The 26,449-nt window shown below is 45.5% G+C and overlaps 1 protein-coding gene across 4 annotated transcripts in view; it reads right to left on the bottom strand.

The window, feature by feature from the left end:
* The window catches only part of LOC139060923 (complement C3-like), a 184,687-nt gene that overhangs the window by 94,998 nt on the left and 63,240 nt on the right, over positions 1–26,449 (bottom strand). For 2 of the 4 annotated variants that reach the window (XM_070540234.1, XM_070540233.1), the window contains 3 exons: positions 15,272–15,432; positions 13,038–13,238; positions 9,531–9,601 (listed from right to left, as the gene is read on the bottom strand). In XM_070540234.1, coding sequence (XP_070396335.1) covers positions 9,531–9,601; positions 13,038–13,238; positions 15,272–15,432 — 433 coding nt within the window. Of the gene's footprint in view, positions 1–9,530; positions 9,602–13,037; positions 13,239–15,271; positions 15,433–17,028; positions 17,203–19,071; positions 19,175–26,449 lie in introns of those variants that run through there. The other 2 variants (XM_070540236.1, XM_070540235.1) reach the window with 2 other exon arrangements.

Raw genomic sequence — 26,449 nt, 5'->3', positions numbered from 1 at the left:
GAGCGGGACGGGCGTGCCGCACGTGCAGCGCGGCTCTTTCCCGGCGGGTCGACGCACGGCGGGGACGTCTCCCGCGTGCGCGCCACCCATGCTTCTGCGAGACCGCCTCGCGTGGCCGCCTTCGAACGCGCCACGATTCGCGTGACCATACACGCGAACGACCAGGCGTTGGGATCCAGCATGGGGCGAACATATTCGCTCGCGAGGACGCGGTGAGTCGGACTTCTAGATTTGTCGCGCGCCCATCGGCATGTTTTGTATAGCAACTCGGCTAGCAGGCATTGATCTATGAAAGGTGCAATAAATGCCCTTGTGATTGTTTGCACTACTGTGTTGTCGTTCCTTTGTCCCAAGAGTACGGTGGGAGAAACCCCACATCAAACCCCACAATATATACACGGAACGTCTTGCATAACCTACCATTCACAATTTCTGCAGTTGTCTACTTAGAAAAAGATTATGGGGTTTAATGTGCCAAAACTACTTTCTGATTATGAGGCAAGCCGTAGTGGAGAACTCTGGAAATTTCGACCACCCGGGGTTCTTTAACGTGCACCTAAATCTAAGTACACGGGTGTTTTCGCATTTCGCCCCCATCGAAATGCGGCCGCCGTGGCCGGGATTCGATCCGGCAACCTCGTGCTCAGCAGCCCAACACCACAGCCGCTGAGCCACCACGGCGGGTTAGGTTGTCTACTTGAACGGAAATGTTAGGAATGGGAAATCCACGCCTTTAAGATCAGCATTAGTGTAATCGTGAAACACGCTACCAGATTTCTTATTCGTTTATTTATGCTCTGGATGTAATGTTCATTTCGCAATAAAAATCAAGGATATGGAATTCATTAGGGCAGAGGAGGGAAAAAGGAGTAAGCCTGCACCTGACGCCTTCCCACTGGTCTTCCCGAGAAACAACGCCTCACACTGCAGTTGTCCAGAATGGCTCGATACCAAACTCGGCTTTCACGGCGGGGACACTCGCTGCACCAAATTTGAAACAGTTTTATTGCGAGTAAAACGCTACCGACCTTGTGAAATACATGCGCACGCATAGAAAACCCACTCGCACGCAAACACTCACAAAGCGCAGACACAAAAGCACGCATGCGCACATTGATAAACACAAACAAGCACACACACACGCTAACACGAGCGTGCACACACAGCGACCCACACAGAAACATACACGCGCACTCACGTATGCACAAACACGCTCACAAAACACGTATACGCATTAGACACACGCAAACACGCCCACACATACAAACCGGCATGTCCGCGCGCGCGCACACACACACACACGCATACACACACGAAGCGATCCGAGCGCGCGCCCACACACACAAGCCGAAAACATGCTGAAAGCGTCCGGCAACCGGCAACATAGCACGCGACCGCGCCAGGGTTTTTTCGAAAGGTGCCAAAACCAGTCGTCCTTTTTCTACGCAACGCAAAAGTGGTCGACCAACTTCACTTAAGTACGAACGACCGTGTTACAACAAGCCGCGCTGAACTCGCAAGAGAACCATATTTCTAAACGTTCAAGCGCTGAGAAACAATGCGGAACTATGCAGGCGCACCATATTTCTCTATGGGCGCACCACACAGTTTGACAGAAACATCACACGGGGCGCGATCGAAGAGGTAACTTGCCCTACTACTTGCGCAGCTGCTCTTGCGCTTACATTAGTGAATTATGCTACGAGATCACAATGAGATGATTCTAGAGCCAACAATAACACGTAACCCAACATACAAATAAACGGGCACTTGCCTGAAAACTTCCATGATGACCGCTGACACCGATCACGTTGCAAATGCTCGTTGCAGCGTCCGTGGATCCATCTTCCAGCACGTACGAACGCTTTGCTTTGGAGTGGGGCACGAGTAACACACGAAGCACGGGCCCCATCTTTTTATACACCGCGCATAAATCCGAGGACACGTTAATTTAAGATTACTTCGCGCGCGAGACGCGAACACCAACCAAAACGACACAACGCATTTCATGCAGCAAGAGCAGAGAACGCAAGCATAGAGAAAGAAATTGATGCAAGGATGGAGCAGCTTCCGCCTTCCCGTCCTGCCGCGCGCCTAGTTGCAGCGTCGTCGCGTCACTTCCGGTCGCTTTTCATTGGGCAGGGAGCGGTCGCGTACATTAGGTGGCTTTGGTACATTGCGCTGCGCCGAACTCCGTCGAAATATAAAAAAAAGTATCCGCTGCTACCCCTTTATTCTAGAGTAGTTTGTCCTGACAAGTTTGCTTGCTCGCACGGCCGCCTCTTTGCTGCTGTTTCGTTGTGGTCTCTAACTAAAGCGGTGAGCTAGCTGGTAGCTGCTACTACGTTTCGTGCCGAGCATTTTTTTTTGGGGGGGGGAGGGGGGGACGCAGTTTGTGCCGCATCACTGTGGGTACAGCACACAAATCGTGACGTGAGCGAGACAATCAGCGCTCTTCTGCTGTTGCGATTAGATTACTCGCTGCGTCCGAACGAAGCAACCTTGCGAGGTCACTGCGAAGTTTCAGCGAGATCGCGGCCCGATAAAGACGCTGACATCTTGGTCGTGCGGAAGCGAAGCGTGAGCATACATGAGGAGACCGAACGCTGCGTTTGTAAAGCGTATTCTGTGGGTAAGCAATTACAGCTTTGACGACACCAGCCCCTAATATAGGTTGAGCCTTACAAACTGTGTCTCAGGATGCGCTTAGAAAGAACATCAGTAGCTGAATAAAGCTCTGCAAAACTTAGGCAGGGTATGTGGAGATTCGAGTTCAAGAACTTCCAGCGTGACCTCGACGCTTTAAATGTCTTCTTTATCGCTTCACCAAGCGAAGTGTATGTTGATGTCATTGTACAGCAGAGGCTTGTCTAACAGCACGTTCCTGTTTGTTCAGCAACGTATCCAGAAAGCTTCTTTAATTTCGCCATTTTTGGTTGGGTGGCCCAACAACCCAATAGCCCAACAAGGCTACCGAAATATTCATGCAGAATTGTGCAAGTTGCTTGCGTGTTTTCAGTCTGTTACTGCAGTTTGTCTTAGAAGTGTTCAATTGCATTATAATCTTACTGTGAGCACAAAATATAATGATAATCACTTAAATTGTAAGTGAAAGTGGGTACTTTTTCTGGATCACACGTTTTGGAGTGGCCTTCAAGCCAGTAACATCAGAATCCTAGAAAAAATCGAGTCACTTAGGAATGCGAAAACTTAATGACTTCATGGATGTACACTTCCAATTATCACGTGACCGTGATACGTGAGGTCATGCAATTGTCACCTGTCCTTCACTATTCTACCTTAATCGGCCGTAATTCACCCTTATGATAGGGTGTTTTAGGTGAAAAGGGTATGTGCATGGGTGTAAACGCAGAAAACACCCTTTGTCACACCCATAAGAGTGTTAAATGTTCATCGTGAAGAGTGCGGATGCAAACCTTTGCTAGAAGAGTGCACGATAATAGCAAGAAAACAAAAAAATGAATTCACCCGTTCGATTATAGAAGCACACTACTTCAAATTTGGAAGACAGGTGTGTCAGTATGGCATTGATTGTATTGTCGGAGAAAGAAGTATAGCATTTTTGAGTGGCTGCGCACATGGAATGAGTTTTGTCGGGACATGCGCACAGATGTACGGCAATGTATAAAAAGGTCGCGATGGTTGTACAATAAAGCTCTTGGTAGATTGCGCTGTGTGTGTATCTTCGTTCCTCGCTTCTGTCCGTGTCTTTCACGCGCAACGTCACACGTACTCACAGGTTGTATCCCGTTTATTCTATTTGAACTTAAATGGAACCTAAAGGTACTTCACGGCTAAATGCCAATCTGACAATTGATGCAACAGAGACAGCGAAGTTGCATCAGCGAGCCCTTTGCATCTTAGGTAAAGTTAAACACTCGCGGCCAGCTTCTCCTGGCTGTGAAGCAAAGGCTACGAAACCGAAGCGCACCTGTGGCGCGGCCGCCGCTGGAAGTAGACTCGCAATTTTCTTCACGTTTTATTGCGCGAAGAACATTAGAGAACACAATTGATTTGAAATTCGAACGTAATTTGAAACGATAAGTGGCAGTCACTCGCCAGGTACTTATGCCTCTTGTATTTTTTTTTATTTTTTTATTTCGCCCTTTTCGACTTTTTGCGCACACCGAAAGGCCTTCGTCGCACGTTTCGCGCGTTCCTCGAATGTGACATGGCGCCCACGTCTTCTGGCGAGTGCTTGCCACCTGGTGTCGCGCCTGTCAGCTCTCCCGAGAGACTGACGACCACCCGCGGCAACAAATGGCGGTCGGAGTATACAGGCGTGGCGGAAACAAGGCGAACCCACTCTGAAAGCCCAACCGTCGGCGTTTATAGAAACGAGTGAGCGAGCCGACTTACGATGCGCCGAACTGCATCGAATTCGGCGGTGGCGCGTTCTCATCGAAGGCGACGTCATGCGGCTGCTTCGGGGCGCCGAAGCACGCCGTTGCCGTTTGCTGGCTGTCCATGACTCGATACATGCAACTGATGGTCCTCAACACCGAGTAGCTTCCAAAATTAACGCCTGAAGGCGACGTCATGCGGCTGCTTCGGGGCGCCAAAGCACGCCGTTGCCGTTTGCTGGCTGTCCATGACTCGATACATGCAACTGATGGTCCTCAACACCGAGTAGCTTCCAAAATTAACGCCTGAAGGCGACGTCATGCGGCTGCTTCGGGGCGCCAAAGCACGCCGTTGCCGTTTGCTGGCTGTCCATGACTCGATACATGCAACTGATGGTCCTCAACACCGAGTAGCTTCCAAAATTAACGCCCGAGTTAAAGGGACACTAAACCTGAACAATAAATCAGTTGAGACTAATAAATAATTGTTTGAGAATTCTGCAGGCAGTCATTTCAAAATAATAGTTTGATTAGTTTGGTCGTGGAGTGTGTCCAGCGAAATGCAAACCCATGACGCCGTCGCCACGTGCAGAAAGAAAGTGGGACACCTACATTCTCTATTATTTTCGCCAACTTTCGTAGCATACATAACAAACAAGATCAGCTTACTTCCCTCATTCACGCTTGTAATGCGGATATTATAACCGGAACGGAAAAGTGGTTAACTCCTAAAGTTAGTAATTCTGAGTTACAAATTTCAAATTCGTTCACTGTTTTTCGTAAAGACCGTGTGGATAGAAAAGGAGGCGGTGTCGTAATAGCCATCACAAAGCATATAAAGGTAAAACCCATTCCTACTGACAGCACTCTTGAAACTATTTGGGTTGCATGCTATTTACCAGCTGTAACTTTGGTTATTGGCGCATGCTATAGGCCACCTGACTTTCTACAAGATTTTTCTGAGGAACTGCAGTCTGCAGCAGGCCCCATCCAATCCGAATATAATAACTCTCCCATAATTTTGGCCGGCGATTTCAACTTTCCAAGCATTGAGTGGTCTGCTTTAAAATCCCCTAGCACGCGCCAGACACGCGATTGTGCAGATTTTGTTGACCTTTTAGAATATTTTCAGTTGTCTCAACTTGTCGAAATCCCTACGCGGCACAATGCTATTCTTGATCTGCTTCAAACAACACACCTCGAACGTGTTACCGTGGATGTCTATAGAGTATATTAGTGACCATCGTGTCATACATATTGTACCTTTAAAACGCAAACCGTGAAGAAACCGCGACAAAGAAAAAGATTTATGACTATTCTAAAGCAGATCGCGAAAGCTTCAACTCTGAGCTTCTTGAATTTTATCTGTCATTCATGCAAACGTATGAAAACTGTTCGCTGCAAGATAACTGGGTTCGTTTTCGTAACGAGTTGTTAAGACTCCGGGAGAAATACATTTAAAAAAATGGATCTATGAAACAGCAGACAAGCCATGGTTTACTCGTGAGATTAAGCGATATCTGAATAAAAAGAAACGTTTCTTTCGAAAGGCAAGAAGCGCGTAATCTGTAGAAGCTAAGTCAGAATATTTATTTTTTTTTAAGGAATGTGCATTACATATTGAGGCTGCCAAATATAAGTTTTTCAACCAGGATATTTCGCAATTTCTAAAAACAGATCCAAAAAAATGTTGGAGAGTCATTTCTCCCGCACCTACAAAAGAGCTACCTGTTTTTGACACTGAGTCTGGTGCTGCAATTGATGTCATGGATGTTGCTGAACGGTTTAATTTATTCTTTTGTAGTATATTTAGTGACGAAAAGCCCTTACATAAGTCAACACAGTTTTCTGATAGTTCTCCATTCATGGAATGTATAACTGTGACTAGTGACGGTATTGTGAAAGCTATTGAGCGTTTACCATCGTTTTCTAGTCCAGGTCCTGATGGTATTTGTACTAAGCTACTAAAAATGCCCAAAGCACAATTCTGCTCTTATACTTACACTATTGTTTCAACAGTCTCTCGACACCGCCGAAATTTCAGACGACTGGAAATTGGCACATGTCATACCAATATATAAAACCGGCGACAAAAACAAGCTACCAAACTATAAGCCTATATCCCTTACGTCTGTTGTATGCAAACTATTTGAACACGTATTATCTTCTCAAATCATGCAGTACATGGCTAGCAACCACATTCTACTTGCAAACCAGCATGGTTTTCAACGAGGCCGGTCATGTGAATCCCAGCTTCTCTTGAAGGAACTACAGACATTCACCTTAACCTTCACGAACTTGCGCAAACTGACGCCATATTTATAGATATTGCTAAAGCCTTTGACCGTGTGGCTCATAACCACCTAATATATAAAATGAAGCTGAATAATGTTGACGAAAAAGCAATAAACTGGGTTAAAGAATATTTAAGTAACAGACGACAATCTGTCGTATGTCGTAATCAATAATGTCCGTTCGTCATTTCAACCTGTTCAAACCGGTGTGCCTCAATGTTCCGTTTTGGGACCCACTCTATTTTTAATTTATATAGATTATATTCATCAGGGTATAGACTCAGAAATCCGGTTACATGCCGACGATTGCGTTCTGTATCGGCCATTAAAATGTAAGGGTGACTGTGATAAATTACGAAATGACTTGAACAGGATTGAAAGATGGTGCTCAGACTGACAAATGAGCGTAAATACCTCGGAAACTGAACTTACGAGATTTACTACTTGTTATGAAATTACGAAACACACATACTTTCTTAATGGTGAGGCCCTAGAAACTGCAGAATCATTTAAATATCTAGGTGTTCATCTTTCTCCGACTTTGTCTTGGCATAATCATGTGGGTTGTATTGTTTCAGCTGCATGCAAATCTCTTGGCTTCATTCCTCGAACGCTTCGTCAGGTTAATAGTGATACTAAGCTTCTTGCATATACCACCGTACTTCGTTCAAAGCTTGAGTAGGCCTCATTTATATGGAACCCGCACCAAACGCATCTTATTAACAAATTGGAATCTTTTCAGAACAAGACAGCGTGATTTATTACAGGTAACTATTCACAACATTCAAGTATCACCAAAATAAAACATGACCTAGGACTCATCCCATTGCAGACTAGAAGAAAGATATCTCGGCTAACTTTCTTCCATCAGCTTTTTCATGACCCAAGTATATTCTCTCAGGCACACATCTTACCAGCCAAAAGAAAATTCTCACGAATTGATCATGAATTTAAGGTCGAATAACGATTTGCACGTACTAAACTATTGCAGTTTTCATGTCTGCACTTCGCTATTTCGGAATGGAATCATCTCCCAAGTAATATAACTGAAATAACTCACCATATTATATTCAAACAAGCACTTAATGAAACACTCGTAAATTAATAACATTAACATTTCTTCCTGTATTTCTTCAGATGTCAGATTATTGTTTGTATAATGTAAGAATAATTGGCGTATGATGTTGTCGAATTAGAAGTGATGTAAAGGTTGCATAGCATGTACTACTTCATATAGGGATATTCGACTTACAATGTATATTGCATATCATTGTATATCAATTGTTCTCCCCCCCTCCCTATGTAATGCCCAAGCTGGGCCTTTAGGGTAAATATATGGAAAAAAAGAAAATGAAGGTCGAAGTATCAGTATTTGAATTTCGCGCCGGAATACCAACGCCGGTACGTCAGTGTAACATCAGGGATTCCAAAGTATGTTCTCGCCTTTGGGCCGCGTCGGCCGAGTAAAGGTTCCCGAAACGTGCAATGTTTAATATTTGGTTCCTTTAGAGCATGATCTAGTCAATCTGTACCGCTACATAATTAAGTAGGCCCTAGGAGATGCCATTAAAATCCATGACGTCATAGCGACCAGGTGCGGGAACTTCAAGGAGGCGTCGCCACCCGTCTTTCGTTCTTGCGCTCTTTTTGGTTTACCAAGCGTCTTATCGAGGAAAGAGTGGTGTTTCTGGAGTCATAGAAAGGTAATTTACTGATGCAGAAGAAATCATTTTTCTCTTTAGTGTCCCTTTAGCTACGTCTGCATTCACTAAAGCCGCCTTGTCGAGTTTCCAGTATCGAACATCTTTCGTGAGTGGCCGGGTGCTAGAACGGGCGCCAGTGCAGGAACGTTCTTACGCGAGATAAGTTTCGGTGACACCGCCCCCCTCTCACGCCCCCCCCCCCCCCCCCGCGTATGGTCCCCCGCCCAGTTCGTCTAATCACGACAAAGACACCCTCCACGCAAGTCTAGAAACCCGCATTGGGCGCGACAAGCCCGAGCTCCTCTGGAGAAGCATATGAATCACCGCCCGAACATGTCTGTGACGCCAAAAGACACTTATATCGAGGTATTATGAGCTAGATGCAAAAGACGGAGCGCTCCGTCTTACCTCCTGTTCTTCTCACGCGCTTGCGCTATTCGAAATCATTTACTATGGTAAACTAACAGGTCCAAATTGCTCCGGTTGTGGGCTCACAGGCCCCCGTACAACAGTCATGCATGGTCACGTAGGCACACACGGGAACATAGGTTTTCAAACGGAATCCTACAGTACCATATAGGATTATAGATGCTGGAGATGTGGAGCATACGGTGTTTTTTCAATCGGTCTATGGATCATTTATTCACATAAGTGTAGTTTTTGCGCATGTACAACTTTTATGTACTTGCTCCTTGTGCATTTATTTTGCAAGTGTCCCCTAAATTCGTGGCTGATAATCACCTCGTATATTCAATCGCTTTTTTTTAATTGCTTGTTCGCTTCGCCCGAACACTTATGTGCAAATCGTTACAAATGTATTGTCGCATAGGCTATCTTGTTCATCGAATCAATCCCCCTGAATAAGGGCTCCTCGCGCCCTTAGGGTCAGTAAGCTTGTCTTTACAATCCATATATAACCCCCACCCCAGTGCAGGGTAGCAAACCGGAAACACGCCTCTGGCTAACCTCCCTGCCTTTCATCTCTCTCTCTCTCTCTCTCTCTCTCTCTCTCGTGCCTACGCGTGCGTATGTAGTTGTTTGCTTATATCTTCGTTTCACCTCTGTATGTTTGCTAGAGTCAAGACAATGAAATATTGCCGCGAAACCAGCGACGATATCTGCCAACGTTTTCCCGACGTCAACTAAACCAAACCGAATAAGTTCCTTACCAGGATCTGCAGATTGAGTTCTCCTGCAGTAGGGACCAGGTCCTCTCCTACGGCGATCACTCGGAAATGGGCTGAAAAAAAATAGACAGTTTCAAAATTGCTTCAGATTAGAACATCATTACAAACACTTCGCTCAACGTGCTCAAGGACACGAGTTTAAGAGGACCCTCCTTGCCTCGAGTACGACTACGATGCCGCCTATTTTTAATACGTGTATAATACAGAGATGTTTTGATGACACGACGCCTAGACCGATTCGAATGAAATTAGTTGCATTTGAGAGAGAAGATTTAAGTGGCAACCGCCGATTTGGCTTAGCGGCTATGGTGTTGCAGGATCGCGCGATCGCGGATCACGAAGTTGCGGGATCGAATCCCGGCCGCGGCGACCGCATTTCGATGGGGGCGAAGTGAAAGAACGCCCATGTCGCGTGCTTGGATGGGTGGATGGATGGTATGAGCGTCCCTTTTGGAACGGGGCGGCGGGTTGCGCCACCACGCTCTTTCTATCATAACTTCCTAACTAGTAACTTCCTAACTAATCTAGTAACGTTGCTTCCTATTTTACTGGGTTAAACACTAACAACACTATTATACTAGGTTAAACAATAAAAAAGAGAGAAAGAAACACTAGAAACTACCCCACCCAAATTTTCTGATCCCCTATTTCGAACTGTGCTTTCGTACGTCTCCGTTTTTTGTCGTTTTCCTTCTTTTCTTCCACCAATCCTCCAATCGCCTCTTACTAATCTCTATTGCAGACATGTTTACTTTTCCAGTGCTTTCGCTGAACCCAAGGGCTTCGATGTGGCCAGTGGTGCCTAAATCGACTGCTGGGCAGATGTCTTCACATTCTAATAAAACATGCTCCATCGTATCGCTAGCTTTACTGCCGCAAGCACAAGCTTCTTCGTTCTTATATCTCGCTTTATAGGTGCGTGTTTTAAGGCATCCTGATCTCGCTTCGAAAATAATGAGCTTCCCTTTGAGTTATCATAAATTGTTTCTTTCCCGATTTCGTTTTTTTTCCTCTTAAGTAATTACTCATTGCTTTGGAGGCACGTGAAGTGTCCCCTGGTGGTCAGAGTTACTCCGTAGTCCTCCACCTACTACGGCGTGTCTCATAATCAAATCGTGGTTTTTCTCACATAAAACCCCACAATTAAATTCAAAATTAAATCCCAATAACGGTGACAAGTAGAATTTCGATTTATGGCGTGGAACTTTTTAGAAAGATTTCTGAATTTTCATAAGTCATTAATAAATGAGGAATGAAGTTTATCCACTCGTAACTCTGCAACAAAAGTAGATATCGCAGTATTGCCCACTGAATTTTTGAGAGCATCTAAAGCAGACAAACTTGATATATTATTTTACAGCTTACGTGAGATTATTTATTTATTTATTTATTTATTTATTTATTTATTTATTTATTTATTTATTTATTTATTTATTTATTTATTTATTATACATTCGCGGTGCAGTTGTTTGCTGTGTTTATGAAGGTTTTTCAACAGTTCTGCTCATAAATTAGTGGTATTACTTAGAGCGGTGTATAATATATCGTTTGCATACGATTTAGGCGCATTATTATGGGCAGTTTACATATTATTTTATTGCTGAGTTACCGGGAAATTGCTTTAGCCAGAGAGCTCCTATTTAAAAAAAAATTAATGCATTGGAATGAAGAAATAGTTTTTTTTTTTTTCGGCGAGCAGTACACCGGTTTCGGTGAGGTTCAGTGCATCTAAAAGCAAATGTTAGAATGTAGCGACCGTAAGAAATCTATATAAATGCGTTTTGATCCTTGGATTTCTCAAATTTTCAAAAAACAAAGTTATCAAGTTTAGTACTCAGCAGCTCAGCAATAGAAATGATACCGCTATTCTGTAAGGTGCAGCTGGTAATGCATCAAAATAGGACAAAATTGATATATTACACACGCCTCTCCATTACATCAGATGATCAGATCAATCAATCAATCAATCAATCAATCAATCAATCAATCGAACTCTATTTTCAAGAATAATAAAAAAATGTACAGAAAAATTATTTGCAGCGATAGCCTAAAGTGGCCAGTGGTCGGTCCAGTGCAGTATACAACATAATATGCACAGGTCAGCTAAGGGAAAAGAGGCATACAAAGAACATACATACATACATACATACATACATACATACATACATACATACATACATACATACATACATACATACATACATACATACATACATACATACATACATACATACATACATACATACATACATACATACATACATACATACATACATACATACATACATACATACATACATCACACAAACTCAAAACGTTTATCCGTGCATGCGCAGCTCGTCTGCCGGCGTCATGATGCCGTACCCTCAATTGCTCCAATGTACAGATATACAGATGAAAACTGCATTGGGTATTTCGACAGCGAATCACTTTTCTGCTGGTGGGCTTTTTGCACAGCTCCTAAGATGCCTCTGAGTATATCCCGGCCTCCGTCCCTTCTCTACCTTATTATGCCTTAACCTGCAATAAATATATTTTATTCACCATCATTATCCTCATAATCACCATTACCATTACAACTTGCTGCAATGAAGGCGAATCGGAAAACGAGCAGCTCGCACAACAAAGTTCATCTGTCTCTGCCACTGTAGAGTTTTTGTGCTCACCCTGATGCATCCCGATCATGTCAAGCTGCCGCGCGACTGGCCGTTCGAGGCACTTTGCATGTATTCGCAGGCTTCTTTCACGCTCGCAAAAACACTTTTAAGTAGCACGTATTGAGCAACAGAAAGCTGCATCGGGAGTATTTCACGCTGCTCTACAATTTTCTGACTGACACTTTTAATTTAATTGTAATATTTGAGAAGTTTATCAATTGACTGAGACAAATTATGCAATTAGGCGAAATGCGTAAAATAATCTGAATGTTTCCAAGTGACGGCAAACAACTTAAGTTACCTTGGTTCTGTCCAGCTACGTGGCATTCGCATATTTTAAAATCTTGGTGCGTGATAATTTGGGCACCCTGTATATATAATTGAATGATAAGAGTTTCTGGCAACTGTACAGTAATTTGAAGAAATCTAAGGTGAAAAAACATCAGGAATGTGTTTTATTCATTGGTTTTGAAATAAGTGCGTTGTTTTTCTAACGCGGAGTTCATATATATATATATATATATATATATATATATATATATATATATATATATATATATATATATATATATGTGTGTGTGTGTGTGTGTGTGTGTGTGTGTGTGTGTGTGTGTGTGTGTGTGTGTGTGTGTGTGTGTGTGTGTGTGTGTGTGTGTGTGTGTGTGTGTGTTGGCTAATTCGACAAGAGTAATCGCAAACAGCGCGAAAGGCGCAGACGGAAGGAAGACGTAAGACACATCAGGAACCAGCAACTTCAATTTTTCTCGCTTTGCAGGAGCTTGCACACAAACACACATAGTTGTTGTTTGTATAATGCGGTGTATACGCTCACCCGTCTGCCTAGGAGTGTAGATAGGCTTGTCGCTCTGCAGAAGCACGTATCCGCTCCTGTGGCTCACAGGTAGACGGGCCTCCTTGGTGTAGACCCGGCCGCACTCGACCATTAAAGACACGTGATGACGAAGGCCACTACGAAGCTGGTCAGCGTCCAGCTTGTCAGGGTCAATCCGAATGCGCACCACTCGGTGCTCTCCTGCATAATACGAACACGTGTTAACGTAAATACGAGCACCTGTTAATGTAAATACGAGCACGTGTTAAAGGGACACTAAAGAGAAAAATGATTTCTTCTGCATCAGTAAATTACTTCTCTAAGACACCCAAAACACCACTCTTACCACGATAATTAAGACGCTTGGTAAGCCAGAAAAAAACGCAAGGACGAAAGATGGTTGGAGTATACGTAGAGGACAAGATAGAACCGGACCTTCTCGAGGAGCGATGGCTAAGCGCTCTGACTAGCTCAGAACTACACGACCAATTATGGGCTATCCAGCGGGCCCGGGCAGTGGTGGAAAGGCTATGCCTCACCGCACACAATGCCCGGGTGGCCTGAGCCCGGGCTGGCAACCTCGCAGGTCCTTTTTCCATTAAAGTTTTTTCCGTCCGTCCGTCCGAAAGATGGTTGGCGACGCCTCCTTGAAACTCCCGCACTTGGTCGCTGTGACGTCACGGATTTTGATGGCATCTTCTAGGGCCTACTTAAGTATATAGCGGTACAGATTGACTACATTGTGTTCTAAAGGAACCAAATATTAAACATGGCAAGTTTCGGGAACCTTTACTCAGACAACGTGGCCCAAATCCGAAGACATACTTTGGAATCCCTGACGTCACACTGACGTACCGGCGTCGGGGTTTCGGCGCGAAATTCAAATACTGATACTTCGACCTTCATTTTCTCATCTAATAATCTAACTATTATTTTGAAGTGACTGCCTGCAGAGTTGTCAAACAATACTTTATTAGAATAAACTGATTTATTGTTTCGCCTTAGTGTCCCCTTAACGTAAATACGAGCACGTGTTAAGGTAATGACAAAATACTTCAGTCGTGCCAGTTCCGAAACTCCGATTCACGTTCCCGACAGGCTCGGGTGCCTACAGAATTGTGTTTACGTGCGTTGGTTTGTACATGGTCTATTGGGAGAAAAGTACATTTGACGAAACACAGACCCCCAGAGAATGAACGACCTAACGAGGCGTCGGCTATAGCACCTGCTGAGTTTGTTGCTTGTTTGTTTATATACATACGTAATAATAAAACGAACATGCAACCGGAAAGCAAACGAAACATGGGCTTGAAATCATGTGCCCATTGCCTACTACTTCAGGAATAAGAATGATGGACGGACGAATGGATGGAAGGATGGATGGACAGATGAATTTTATGAACACTCCCTTCGTAAAAGAGAAACGCGTTGCTGATGCCAGCATGCTTCTTAATAATACCTTTCTTCTAAAATTATTACCAACTGCTAAGATGGAAGGTTAGCGTTAACAAACCATCGAAACTACATAGGCTGACACACCACCTGTCGCCAGCTTCTGAAAACATCAAACTCTTCGTCACCCAGCGCGAACTAATAGGTGCTTGAAACGGCACACCCGAAAATTCTGTTGATTGAAAGTACTGCTCATTTCGCTTTGCTTACAGTACGTGCCGAGGTCCTACATGAAGCTGGATGAAATTACCAATTACCAATGCTTTTACATGTAACTCAATTGATAAGAGCACCGCACGTGTAATGCGAAGACATGGGATCGTATCCCACCGGCGGCCAGTTGTTTCGTCGTCCGCTTTCATTTTCATTTATTTATCGGTCCTTTAATTCAATTAGGAACTGAAGATTGTGTTCCCTATGTTGTCCTAGGTGTCATTATTCGTTGCCTGCATGTGTGTGTGTATATATATATATATATATATATATATATATATATATATATATATATATATATATATATATATATATATATATATATATATATATATATATATATATATATATATATATATTCCGGCACACCGTCATTGGCTCTTCGCTCCTCGAAGAGGCAGTGCGTGTGAGCTCCTGCACAAAACTTTGCAATGTGCACGGTGAACGCTGTTTAAATCTTTTGGATACGAAACCTCAAAGAGGTCCGACGTAATTCTAACGCATTTCTTTCAAATTTACCGCTAAATCAGAGTACAAATTTTTTATTCGTGTTTTGCTATTGGGCTTACCTTCACCGATGCTGATGGTGTCTCGGAAGATCGTGTGCTGTCTCTTCGGGAAATCCTGTAGGGTTAAGGTGACGTCCTCTGATGACTCCCGGTTGAAGACTACAAACGTCTCCTCCACTCCAGGTCTTACTTCTCTGGGAGCTATGACCATGCAGCTTTGCCTGAGAGTTTAATATATTAATTCATTTTGTCTTTGTTTTGTTTTGTTTTTTCTTTCCTTTTCTGCAGCAACTACACTCAAGAACTTTACACCCTTTGGGACGTGTCTTGTACACAAACAACGTCACCTGCCTTTTTTGCGTTTCCTTTCCCGAAAACTCTTCGCTCATATTTTTGTCAAGAATGCTTTGACCCGCTGATAACCTGCATGCCGTTCATGACCCAGAAGTACTAGGCGCGCAGCATTAAATAAATGGAAGGCATGCAAGAGAGATGATGATTATTGCTTGAGGACAAGATAAACTGCCAAAAGTGCAAACTGTTCTTAGAGTGTAACTGTTTAGTGGATACTTAAAAGGCAGCTCCAAGTTCAGTCCCGTGAAATTTATTCTTGAAAACTTCATTTTCATCTTTCTAGCGAAAGATTACTTGTTGGCATGGAAAGTGAAGGGCACAATATCCCTCCTCCCGCCATTAACTTTTTTTTTCTTATTTCGGGCGAGAACGTTATTATTTCTTAGCTTCATTATCTGTTAGTTTTATATGGTTGTGACGACCCAAAATCGGCCCGCTTGGTTTCCTTTTTCTAGTTTGGCATCGCGTTAATATTACGTCAGTTAATTTGAACTACGTTCGCAAATTTCGGTAGTGATCGAGTTTAGCAAAATTTCTCAGAACCCACGGCATCGATTCTGATTCTTGGGCAATGCACGTTTCTGGTGTCTGAAGTGTGTCTTGCGCAGTAACCACCCTTGCCAAGAGGTTAGCGATTATGTTTAGCGATATAACTTTGTTTTATGCTTCAAAATGTAATTCAGCCAGTCTGTACTTACAGACTATAAATAGAATGTGTCGAGTTTTTATAGACTAGCTTATTTGTCTACAGGAAGTACTCAAAGAGTGTACAAATAAAGCACGGTGTCAACTCTATTTTCTTCAGAATATTTGGAGTCCATAATGAATGTTCGCTCAGTGATTCGACAAGATGTGGTCACGAGCAGCAGCCACCGCGGTCGGCAAACGCGGGAGCGTCTGCAAAGAAAGCTTTGCGTGAAAGCTCTGGCAACGCCGCGTGCCGTACACACTGCTGTGCAGGATCGGCCCACCATGTTGCCATCATTGATTACATAGCCTCCAAGATCGGCCGGCCGTGCCGCCACAATTGATTACATGGCCTCCGAGACCGGCCCAGTTTTCACTATATCTTCCACGGGGTCAGGCCACGTTTCTCGGCAACGCACACGACACGCCTACACTACCGCGGGGAGGTAAGCAAAAGAGAAAGATTAGCTTTCAAGTAAAACTTCTTAACAGGAAAGCGTAACGACGATTTCGGAATACTACCCGCCGTGGTTGCTCAGTGGCTATGGTGTTGGGCTGCTGAGCACGAGGTCGCGGGATCGAATCCCGGCCACGGCGGCCGCATTTCGATGGGGGCGAAATGCGAAAACACCCGTGTGCTTAGATTTAGGTGCACGTTAAAGAACCCCAGGTGGTCAAAATTTCCGGAGTCCTCCACTACGGCGTGCCTCATAATCAGAAAGTGGTTTTGGCACGTAAAACCCCAAATATTATTATTATTATTTCGGAATACTCACGTCGGCGCCGCAAAGACGAGGCACAGCCATAAGAGCCGAATTTCACCGAGTGCGACTGGCATCCACATGCTCGTAACTGTTCACCGTTGTGAACGCGTTCTCTCCAACGGCTGCCAGGACCGCAATGGCACCACAGTCGACTCTGAGAGACGTGAAGTTTGTTTATCGGTGCCCGCGCTCGTCCAAAATGCGCTGTTAGCGACGTCTCCTCGGTGTTATCTATCTACGGTTTCGTGTTCCATGGTCGGTGGAGACGGAGACGCTTATCTGCAACCGTAGCCAGTGTGTCGCCAGAAGATGCGGAGAGAGCGGTGAGCACAACCGGCGCGTGCCTGGAAGTGACGTGGGCTGGACGATATTGCATGTTGGTGTGCAATAGAAACAAGAGATTTGGAGGATGCTTAAGCTTCCGCCTTTAAGAGGAAGCTTTAGCTCGGGCCCAACTCCGACGCGGCCTATTCAAATACATGTAAAACGCAAAGGCTCTATTCTGATCAGATAACCCCTGGACCGATTTTAATGAAATTTGTTGCATTTGAAAGAGAAAGTTAACTTCTAGTGACTTTGGGAAGCGGGATTTTGATTTAGGGCCACAATTCTGTTGAAAGAATTTGAGAAAATTCGCATGTTTGAAAAAAAAATAGATGCACGAAGTTCATAAATTAATAGCTCTGCATCAAGAACAGATATCGCGGTTCTGTAAACGGCATCCATAAGATCATTCAAGGTGGACAAATTCGATATGTCAATTTATATCTTACGTGAAATTGTTACGTTGTGTACAAGGGTTCCGCGAAAGCTGTATTTCCATATTACTGAACTTTTTAGATTTATTTGTAACATATCAATTTTGTCCGCTTTAGATGTACTATCAGAAGCAATTAACAGAATTGTGATATCATTTTTGTTTGCTGAGTTACAGAGCTGTAAACATTTTTTGCCAATTGTTAATGAAGCATTGACGACATAAATCGAAAATTTCAAACCAAAAGTCACTAGAACCTCGTCAAATTTGGTGTAGTGGTTGCCAAGGAAAGCGAATTCTCTTTTTACAACCCGCCCTGGTTGCTCAGTGGCTATGGTGTTGGGCTGCTGAGCACGAGGTCGCGAGATCGAATCCCGGCACGGCGGCCGCATTTCGAGATGGGGGCGAAATGCGAAAACACCCGTGTACTTAGATTTAGGTGCGCGTTAAAGAGCCCCAGGTGGTCTAAATTTCCGGAGTCCCCCACTACGGCGTGCCTCATAATCAGAAAGTGGTTTTGGCGCGTAAAACCCTATAATTTAATTCTCCTTTTACATGTATTTAGACAGGAGCACCCGAGCTAAAGCTTCCTCTGAATGCGATTGATTTAACAGATCCCTGACCGCTTGTAAGGGTTCCTGGCAACTGCTGCTTCCTTGCGGATGCGCGGAGCCGAGCGCGATGAGAGAGAGAAATGGTTCTTGAGGGGAAGGAGAAAAGGCTGTTGCAAGCAACCGGGGGTTTGTGTTTGAGTTTCTGCGCAACGGAATTATGTTTTCTGCTATATTCAAATTAAAACTCCGACGCTATCATGCCTGTAAGTTGTGTTTAGGTCGTATGTTACGATTTTTCTGACGTATTTTACTCTGAGGAATTCAATTACTTCGGTAACGGCCCTGCGCCGCGTGTAGGGCCTACGTGGTTATAGTTCGGAATGATTTTACGCCAAGCGACGTTCGACGTCGACATTAAATTGGGAGTTATGAAAAAGTCTCAACCGCTTCTCGGTGGTAACGACGAAGTCGGCAGGAGCTTTCGGAAACATAGATTTACTGAATGGGACGCGTTTCGAGGGTTGTTACCCGAGGAGCAGACCGAAGTTACAGACATTGAGGAGCGGTCCACCGAGATTGTAAACAAGGTAGAAAAGGCCACCAAGGATTTCCTAGGTAAACTTTGTGGCGCAAAATACATTTCTGGAAAAGGGACAGAAGAAAGGGAGACAGTGAAGCTGTCCCTTTTGCAGAAATGTATTTTGCGCCACAAAGTTTACCTAGGAAATCTAAGCACCAACTTGCCCAAGAAGAAGTCCTTTTGGCCACCAAGGAAGTTGAGACGGACGAGCGTGTTCACAGGGTCGACATCCGCCTGGCCCACCTCATCGCAGCCCAGCAGTCCATCCTGTCGAGGTGGAAGACGCAGCGGACAAACAGAAAGCTACTCAAGAAGGTCGCCGAACTCAACCGCGAGATCGAGTCCCACAGCAGAGTGCTATGCACTCAGCAATGGAATGAGTTTTGTAACGCAGCGGACGGCCAGATGCAATGATGATGATGATGATGATGATGTGTGGTGTTTTATGGCGCAAGGGCCAGGTTTGGCTAAAGAGCTCCATGACAAGTGGTAATGTTGACGATGTATTATGGATGGCATGCACAATGAATTCCTCATGGTAGATGTGACATGGCTGTAAAAGGACCCAAAACCTGTAGCTGTAAACGGCGTAGGATATATAGGTGCTAAAATAATGGCCGTGACTAGGCAGTAATATGTGGGCTATGGCAGATGCACTGCGGCAAGACGTGGAGTATGCTGAGGCATCGTTTGGATCCGACCACGACCAAGTCTCACCAGCACTACAACCTGGCCGAGATCATCCACAGGGCGCTGACCGAGCACGGGGAAGACGAAGTGAACAGACGCCTCGACGACAAGTACCTCCCGGTCACTCCCACAGAAACGCACCCGGGCTACTTAGGCGAAGCAAACGAGTGGCTAGATCGAGACATTGAAGTATGGGAAGTAAAGGTTGCCCTGCACAATCTCAACAGCAAGTCCGCCGCTGGTCCCGACCACGTTACGAACAGAGCGCTAAAAAATCTTAACGAAGCGGTCATCGAGAACCTCACGGCGTACTTCAACATTTGCTGGCGAGCCAGGTCACTACCCCGGCAGTGGAAAGCAGCCAAGACCATCTTGATTCCCAAGCCGGGCAAGCCACCCAACATTGAGAACCTCCGGCCGATCTGGCTTACGTCCTGTGTGGGCAAAGCGTTGGAGCATGTACTTATGAACAGGTTACAGAAGTACCTGGAAGATTCGGGGCTTTACCCACACACCGTCATCGGGTTCCGAAACAAACTCGGAACTCAGGACGCCATGATACTGAAAAATGAAATCCTCGATGACACTACCAACACGAAAGACAAGCGAGCCATCTTGGGTTTGGACCTGCAGAGCGCTTTTGACAAAGCGAGACACTCTGCGATCCTGGCCCAGGTGTCACGGCTAAACATGGGCAAGAGAACATATGCGTGCATCAAGGATATTTTGACGGAGCGGACTACCGAAATCATCGCCGTTGACCTGCTCCAAAAGAAGCTCGGCAGTGTCGGGACCCCCAAGGACTCGGTCATCTCGCCATTATTTTTCAACCTTGTAATGATAGGGGTGGCCGAGCTCCTCTCGCGAGTCGCGCGGGTCCGACACACCATCTATGCCGACGACATAACGTTCTGGGTCCCAGGAGGAAGCGACGGACACATCGAGAGTACATTGCAAGAGGCGGTTGACGCTATCGAGGAGCAGCTGGACGGGTCTGGGCTCGTCTGCTCCCCAAGCAAGTCTGAGCTGTTGGTGATTCCTGCGAAAAGAGCAGCTAGGAAGACGAAAGCCAACGAACCTACGAGAGAGAAAAAGACAACAAAGATCAAGACGAGCGGCGGTCACACGATCCCGGACGTCGAGAAGATCCGAGTGCTGGGGATGCTGATTGAGCGCAAACGAGTAAACGGGGAGACGGTCAACCGTCTCGCGGCCAAAGTCACCAAGTCCATTCACCTCATAAAGAGGGTGTCACACAGAACGATAGGTATGAAGGAAGAAAGCCTCACCCGGCTAGTGGAATCCTTTGCTATAAGCCCCATTCCATACTTTCCACAACTGGAGGCAGTGCGAGCGAAATAAGATCAATGCGCTCATACGCAAAGCGTACAAGGCAGCACTCGGACTTCTCGACTGCACAAGCACCGACAAGTTCCTGGCCCTGGGAGTGCATAACACCCTCGAGGAAATCGCCGAGGTGCAGAGGACCGCTCAGCTCGTGCGGCCATCGGAAACAAGAACGGGCAGACAAGTTTTGCGTGACCTAGGCCTGGGGCCAAGGGAAAGAAGACCCGAAAATACAGACGTGCGTGTACCGGACGCAATTTGTAGACTACTACGGGCGTGTCCGGTGTCAAGAAACATGAACCCTGTGTTCCACAGAGAGCGGCGGGCAGCGAGGGCCAAGGCGCTCATCGATCTCCATGCCAAAGACAGGGGCGTCGTGTTTGTGGACGCGGCAGAGTATCCACATGACAGAAATGCATTCGCCACAACAGTCGTCGGGGCATCCACCGGTGCAACGAGAACTGCGGCGAGTGTGCGGACTCGAGGGGCGCATCCAGCCGAGGAGGTGGCCATTGCCCTGGCCATCGCCGACCCCGAGTGCACGACTGTGCTCTGTAATTCTAGGACGGCCGTGAGGAATTACGCCAGAGCAACGGTGTGTGGTGAAGCCGCGCGTGTGTTGCGTGCGGTCGACTTCGCAGTGAAAATCGGCGTGTCGTGATAACGTGGTTTCCGGCCCACATGGGCAGTGATGTGTCGGATCGCGGCAACGCAAAGCACAACGAGACGGCGAACGCGGCGGCGCGAGGACTAACCAACCGTGCCGCTGCTACCGCGGTCGACCCGTCGTGATGGTGGGAAATTAAGGACAAAATGACCTCCTACAATAAAATTGTGAAGTGGTACAGACTAGCGAGAAGGACTATGCCGCCACCTCATCCGGGCTTGACCCGTAAGGAAGCGGTTTTATATCGACAACTTCAAACGGGGTCGTTATTCACCCCGGTGCTGATGAGGCACGTGTGTCCAAGTGTTTATGTAAGTGAGATGTGTTGCGAGTGCCGAAAGGAAAGAGCCACTGCAGCTCACATCCTTTGGGACGGTCTTAAGAATCCGCACGAAGCTGCAACGATGACGACGATCCTGCCGCGGCTCGAGGCAGCAACGAGGTGCTACGATCACGAGGTCCAAGCCCAGGCCGTCCAGCAGATCTCGGCGGCCCTCAAAAGGCAACGACCTAGCGAAACCGGAGGGAGGCTGCCACCCCAAAAGAGGGACAGGCGCTGTCGACCAAACGGGGCAGTGCGGCCGCGGCGACCGCATATTGAATATATTGCGACAAAAGGAACTCTTTCAATGGACATTTTGCGCAAGTTGAGCAACCGGAGAACAGGTATGCGAAGAAAATCCCTCTTGATGGTATATAAGATGTATGTTCGTCCGGTTGTTAGAATTTGGATGCGTTTTATTCTCCGGTGTTCCAGCATACAAGCTTCGGCCGCTAGTTTTGTTGGAACGAGAGGCGCTACGTCTGTGCTTAGGCCTCCCAAAATACGTTCCGAATGCCGTATTATACCTGGAGGCAAAGATCCCACCCATAGTATGCCGATTTCGCCTTCTGACAGTTCAAACTTTCCTAAGGCTATATGCCATTAAACCGCCTTCAAATTATTTTCCTCTCTGATCCAGAATTATTTTTTCCTATTCGTTGGCCCAGGTTTCATAGACCACAGATTATATTTGTGCAAACATTACTTGAACCACTAAATGTGCAAATTCGCGAGGTGCTTCATGATAATACGCACTCAAATTACCCAGAGATCAGGTTCGATGACATTTTCCCAAACCACGCGAAACTACTCCCTTACGGCATCTTAAACGCCATGTTGCAAGACCACCTAAGCAGCCTAGAAACAAACGTTATCATTGCAACAGATGCCTCACAGTGCGAGGAAAAAGCTGGCATTGGAATATTTTGTCCTGCACTCGACTGGTCTTTTTCTTTAAGGTTGCCTGATTTTGTGCCTATTTTTCTGGCCGAGTTGTTAGCAGTAATCCTATCTTTACGTAAATTAGACCCAATTATTACAACGGCTGCCATTCTGACCGACTTCCTTTCAGTATGCTCTTGCCTTACCGCTACAAATGAGTCACCCATGCTAAAACTATTCCACCTACTAGTTCCAGCCCATGTGCAATGTGTTCATTTGGTTTGGGTGCCAGGGCATAAAGGTTTGTTTTTTAATGAAACTGCTGATTCACTGGCAAATGCATCACTATCCGGCCCTGTTCTTCCTATTCTACCAGTGACAGCACAGATCACAGCGGCAAGATTTCGGATGCGATCAATAATATTAGCCTTATCAAACCCACATTTGACTGCATCTCCAGAGTATAAGCACCGGGCATTTCCCTAGCATAGCGAATCCTGTGACACAAAGATGCTTGAGGTCTGCCTCACCAAATTACGCTGCCGCATACCCTCACTGAATTTCTATTTACACAGGTCGGGTTTGGTTCCCTCCCCCCTCTGCTCCTTTTGTAATGAGGAAGAGACGATACACCACTTTCTTCTATCTTGTCGCCGCTTTACTGCGGTTTGAAAAAGATGGTTGGAAATGCCTTTTCGAAGACTTGGCCTGGACTTGACAGAACCTGCAATTCTTTCGTTCGGAGCGTCCACTTTGGGATTCAGCCACAGGGATGCATGCTTCGCTGTTCGAACATTCCTTGCGGAATCTAAACGAATGCCCTGCTAAATTCCTTTCTTTTTGTTTTTACTTTTAAATTAATTATTACTCATTCAATCTGCCCTTCCTGATTTTATTTAACAGGTAATTCTGCGCTATTCAATGCTATTTCAATAGCTATTAGGAAATTTATGCTTCATATTAATTTCCAATAATCCACCCATTTCTTGGCCAATCCCCCATCGCGGGTAGGAGCCACACGCATCACAGGCTACAACAACAACAACAACAACAAAGTTGCTTCACTCAAACCGCTTCTCGGCGATTATATTTCTTTTTTTTTCTTCATAAATTAATAAAGTACGAATCACAAACCGACAAATTAGAAAAAAAAGCTCTTTATTGACGAGTGTCGTCGCCTACACGTAGCATATGAGGAAACAAATGTCTTTTCGCTGAGTTTTTGTACCGAACACGAAGTCTCTGGCTAAATTTCTAGCCTAAAATGGCTAAAAGGGCAGGAACGCCGGACAAGGAGGAAGAAGTTAGCCGCGCGACTTGATGTCTTTTGAAGGCACGGCGCCCTCACCTGTCTGCTCGTTTTGTAATGAAGAAGAAACATATCATCACTTCGCATCACATCATTTATTCGAACTCGGAGCGCTTTCTTTTATTTTACTTTGATTTATCTTTTTGTTCTTGTATATAAAGCACGAGTCTCGGCCTCTCAGTGTTTGTGCCATTTCTACATATAAAATCCTCATCAGTAGTGCCAGCATATCGTCAAGAAAAAACGAAAATTGGGGAGAACCTATACAAAAGCAAAGAAATATACGTATACTGAAAGAAAACTGACGAGTGAAGAAAGGTATAAAGCGAAGTTGGAATAACGATTATTTCCAAAAAAAGTATATTTTTTTCTATTTTATGTAATTCCATGTGCGATTCATTGGAGGATATATTTTTCAGTAATAATTAGGTTCCTCCATTGTTTTCTTTTTTTTGAAAAGACATGGTGAAGTAACCCCATCCCAATGACTACGAAACTGAAATTGGAAATACCGGCTTCATGTGTAACAGAAGAATGCCCGAACTGCGTAGTATCTTCTTGTCTTTTTAATGTGAATACTATAGTGAGTACTAAGTTCAAGCAAGTAATACGCGCTTAAAACCTTTGAACCATTTTACTAATGTGCGGTAAACACAAGCACTCATATGGGGAATGCCCTAGGTTTGAAACATGTTCACATGCTACAGGCTTTTTTGCGCGCTGAAGGAAAAACTAATTGTTTTTTTCTATTTGTTAACTCGCGGGTCTTCCGTCAAGCGAGTTCTGTCCGCAATCTCTACAGATCTCTCGAAAGATTTCAAAAACAAGAAAGTTACGTTCAAATTTCGGCAGGTACGTTTGCAAGTTCGTCTTTCCGGAAATAAAAAAAAGTTGGCTCCTTCAACGGTGCAACGCTGCCAAGTCTCCCAAAAAACGGAAGTACCTACAAATTCTCCAATTGTCAAAGGGAGCCAGTGCAACCGTAATTTTTTTTAACTTTGGATGCAGCCGCGTGAGCTCAGCGCGATCAAGAAGCTAAGCCGCCCGCAGGCCACGCCACTTTTGATGCGTCAACGCGCTTAAGGTATATCACGCAGACTCCGAAACATAGCGCAAAAAATGACACAGGGACAAGCAGGAACACAGGACGAGCGCTCGTCCTGTGTTCCTGCTTGTCCCTTTGTCATTTATTGCGCTATGTTTCCGAGTCTGTATGTATCTCACCAACACACCCAAACATAGCGCTCGTCCTGTGTTCCTGCTTGTCCCTTTGTCATTTATTGCGCTATGTTTCCGAGTCTGTATGTATCTCACCAACACACCCAAACATAGCGCTCGTCCTGTGTTCCTGCTTGTCCCTTTGTCATTTATTGCGCTATGTTTCCGAGTCTGTATGTATCTCACCAACACGCCCAAACATAGCGCTCGTCCTGTGTTCCTGCTTGTCCCTGTGTCATTTTTTGCGCTATGTTTCCGAGTCTGTATGTATCTCACCAACACGCCCAAACTTATTCCCTGCTAAAGTACATCACGCGCTTTCCGGGGGTTATCTATCTATGTACTTGCCCATGTATGTTTGTATCTAACCATTTTCACGCTATACTGGGTCACTGGCCAGTTCATGGTTCATGGTATCGGGCTACTGCGCTGAGCTAACAGGGCTAGAAACCAACCGAGTATGTGGCAACGTGTACGTACGTGGCGTTCTTCAACAAGCCTATTTCACGCCGACATGGGTCACTGTAGACGCAGGGACTGGGCAAGCACCGCTGTTCGAAGAAACTCTGTGACGCTTACTTCTAACACTGTGTACGTGTCGCTCGGTCTGTGCCAGTCTTAAATGAACCTCTTTGAGGCCAACCTGGTTCGCTGTGTATGTGGCTCCGGGAATGCGCGGCTCTACAATGGCGGCAAAGCTCCCTCAAATTTCTTGCGATGCCGAGCAGAATCGAGCCCGCGTCACAAGGGTTACTCAATCAAGGCAACCCGATGCGTCAGCAGGCTGCAACACAAATGCACGGGTTTCAAGGAACGCGCCTTTCGCGTCAACCCTTTAGCGGGCCGCGCCATGGATGCACCGGGTATGTGACACTCTTCAATGAACATCTCGCCAATTTTGGCTTGCTGAGCATGCACCACTCAGTGTGCGGCAAGCGAGTGAACAATTCTCAGCATTCGCAGATCACCGGCGGGCCACGCTTCTCCTCTCGGAGGCCAAGCGTGGACTTCTCGGCAGTGCGGCTAGATGGCGCAGCGTGTCCAGAAAGAAGCGCGAGAGAGCAGCTCCCGGTTGGCTGCGTGACGCTTCTCTCAGCGTTCGCGCGC

The sequence above is a fragment of the Dermacentor albipictus genome, chromosome 6 (assembly GCF_038994185.2).
Source record: "Dermacentor albipictus isolate Rhodes 1998 colony chromosome 6, USDA_Dalb.pri_finalv2, whole genome shotgun sequence".
Classification (NCBI taxonomy): domain Eukaryota; kingdom Metazoa; phylum Arthropoda; class Arachnida; order Ixodida; family Ixodidae; genus Dermacentor; species Dermacentor albipictus.
This window is presented reverse-complemented; position numbering and strand designations above follow the sequence as displayed.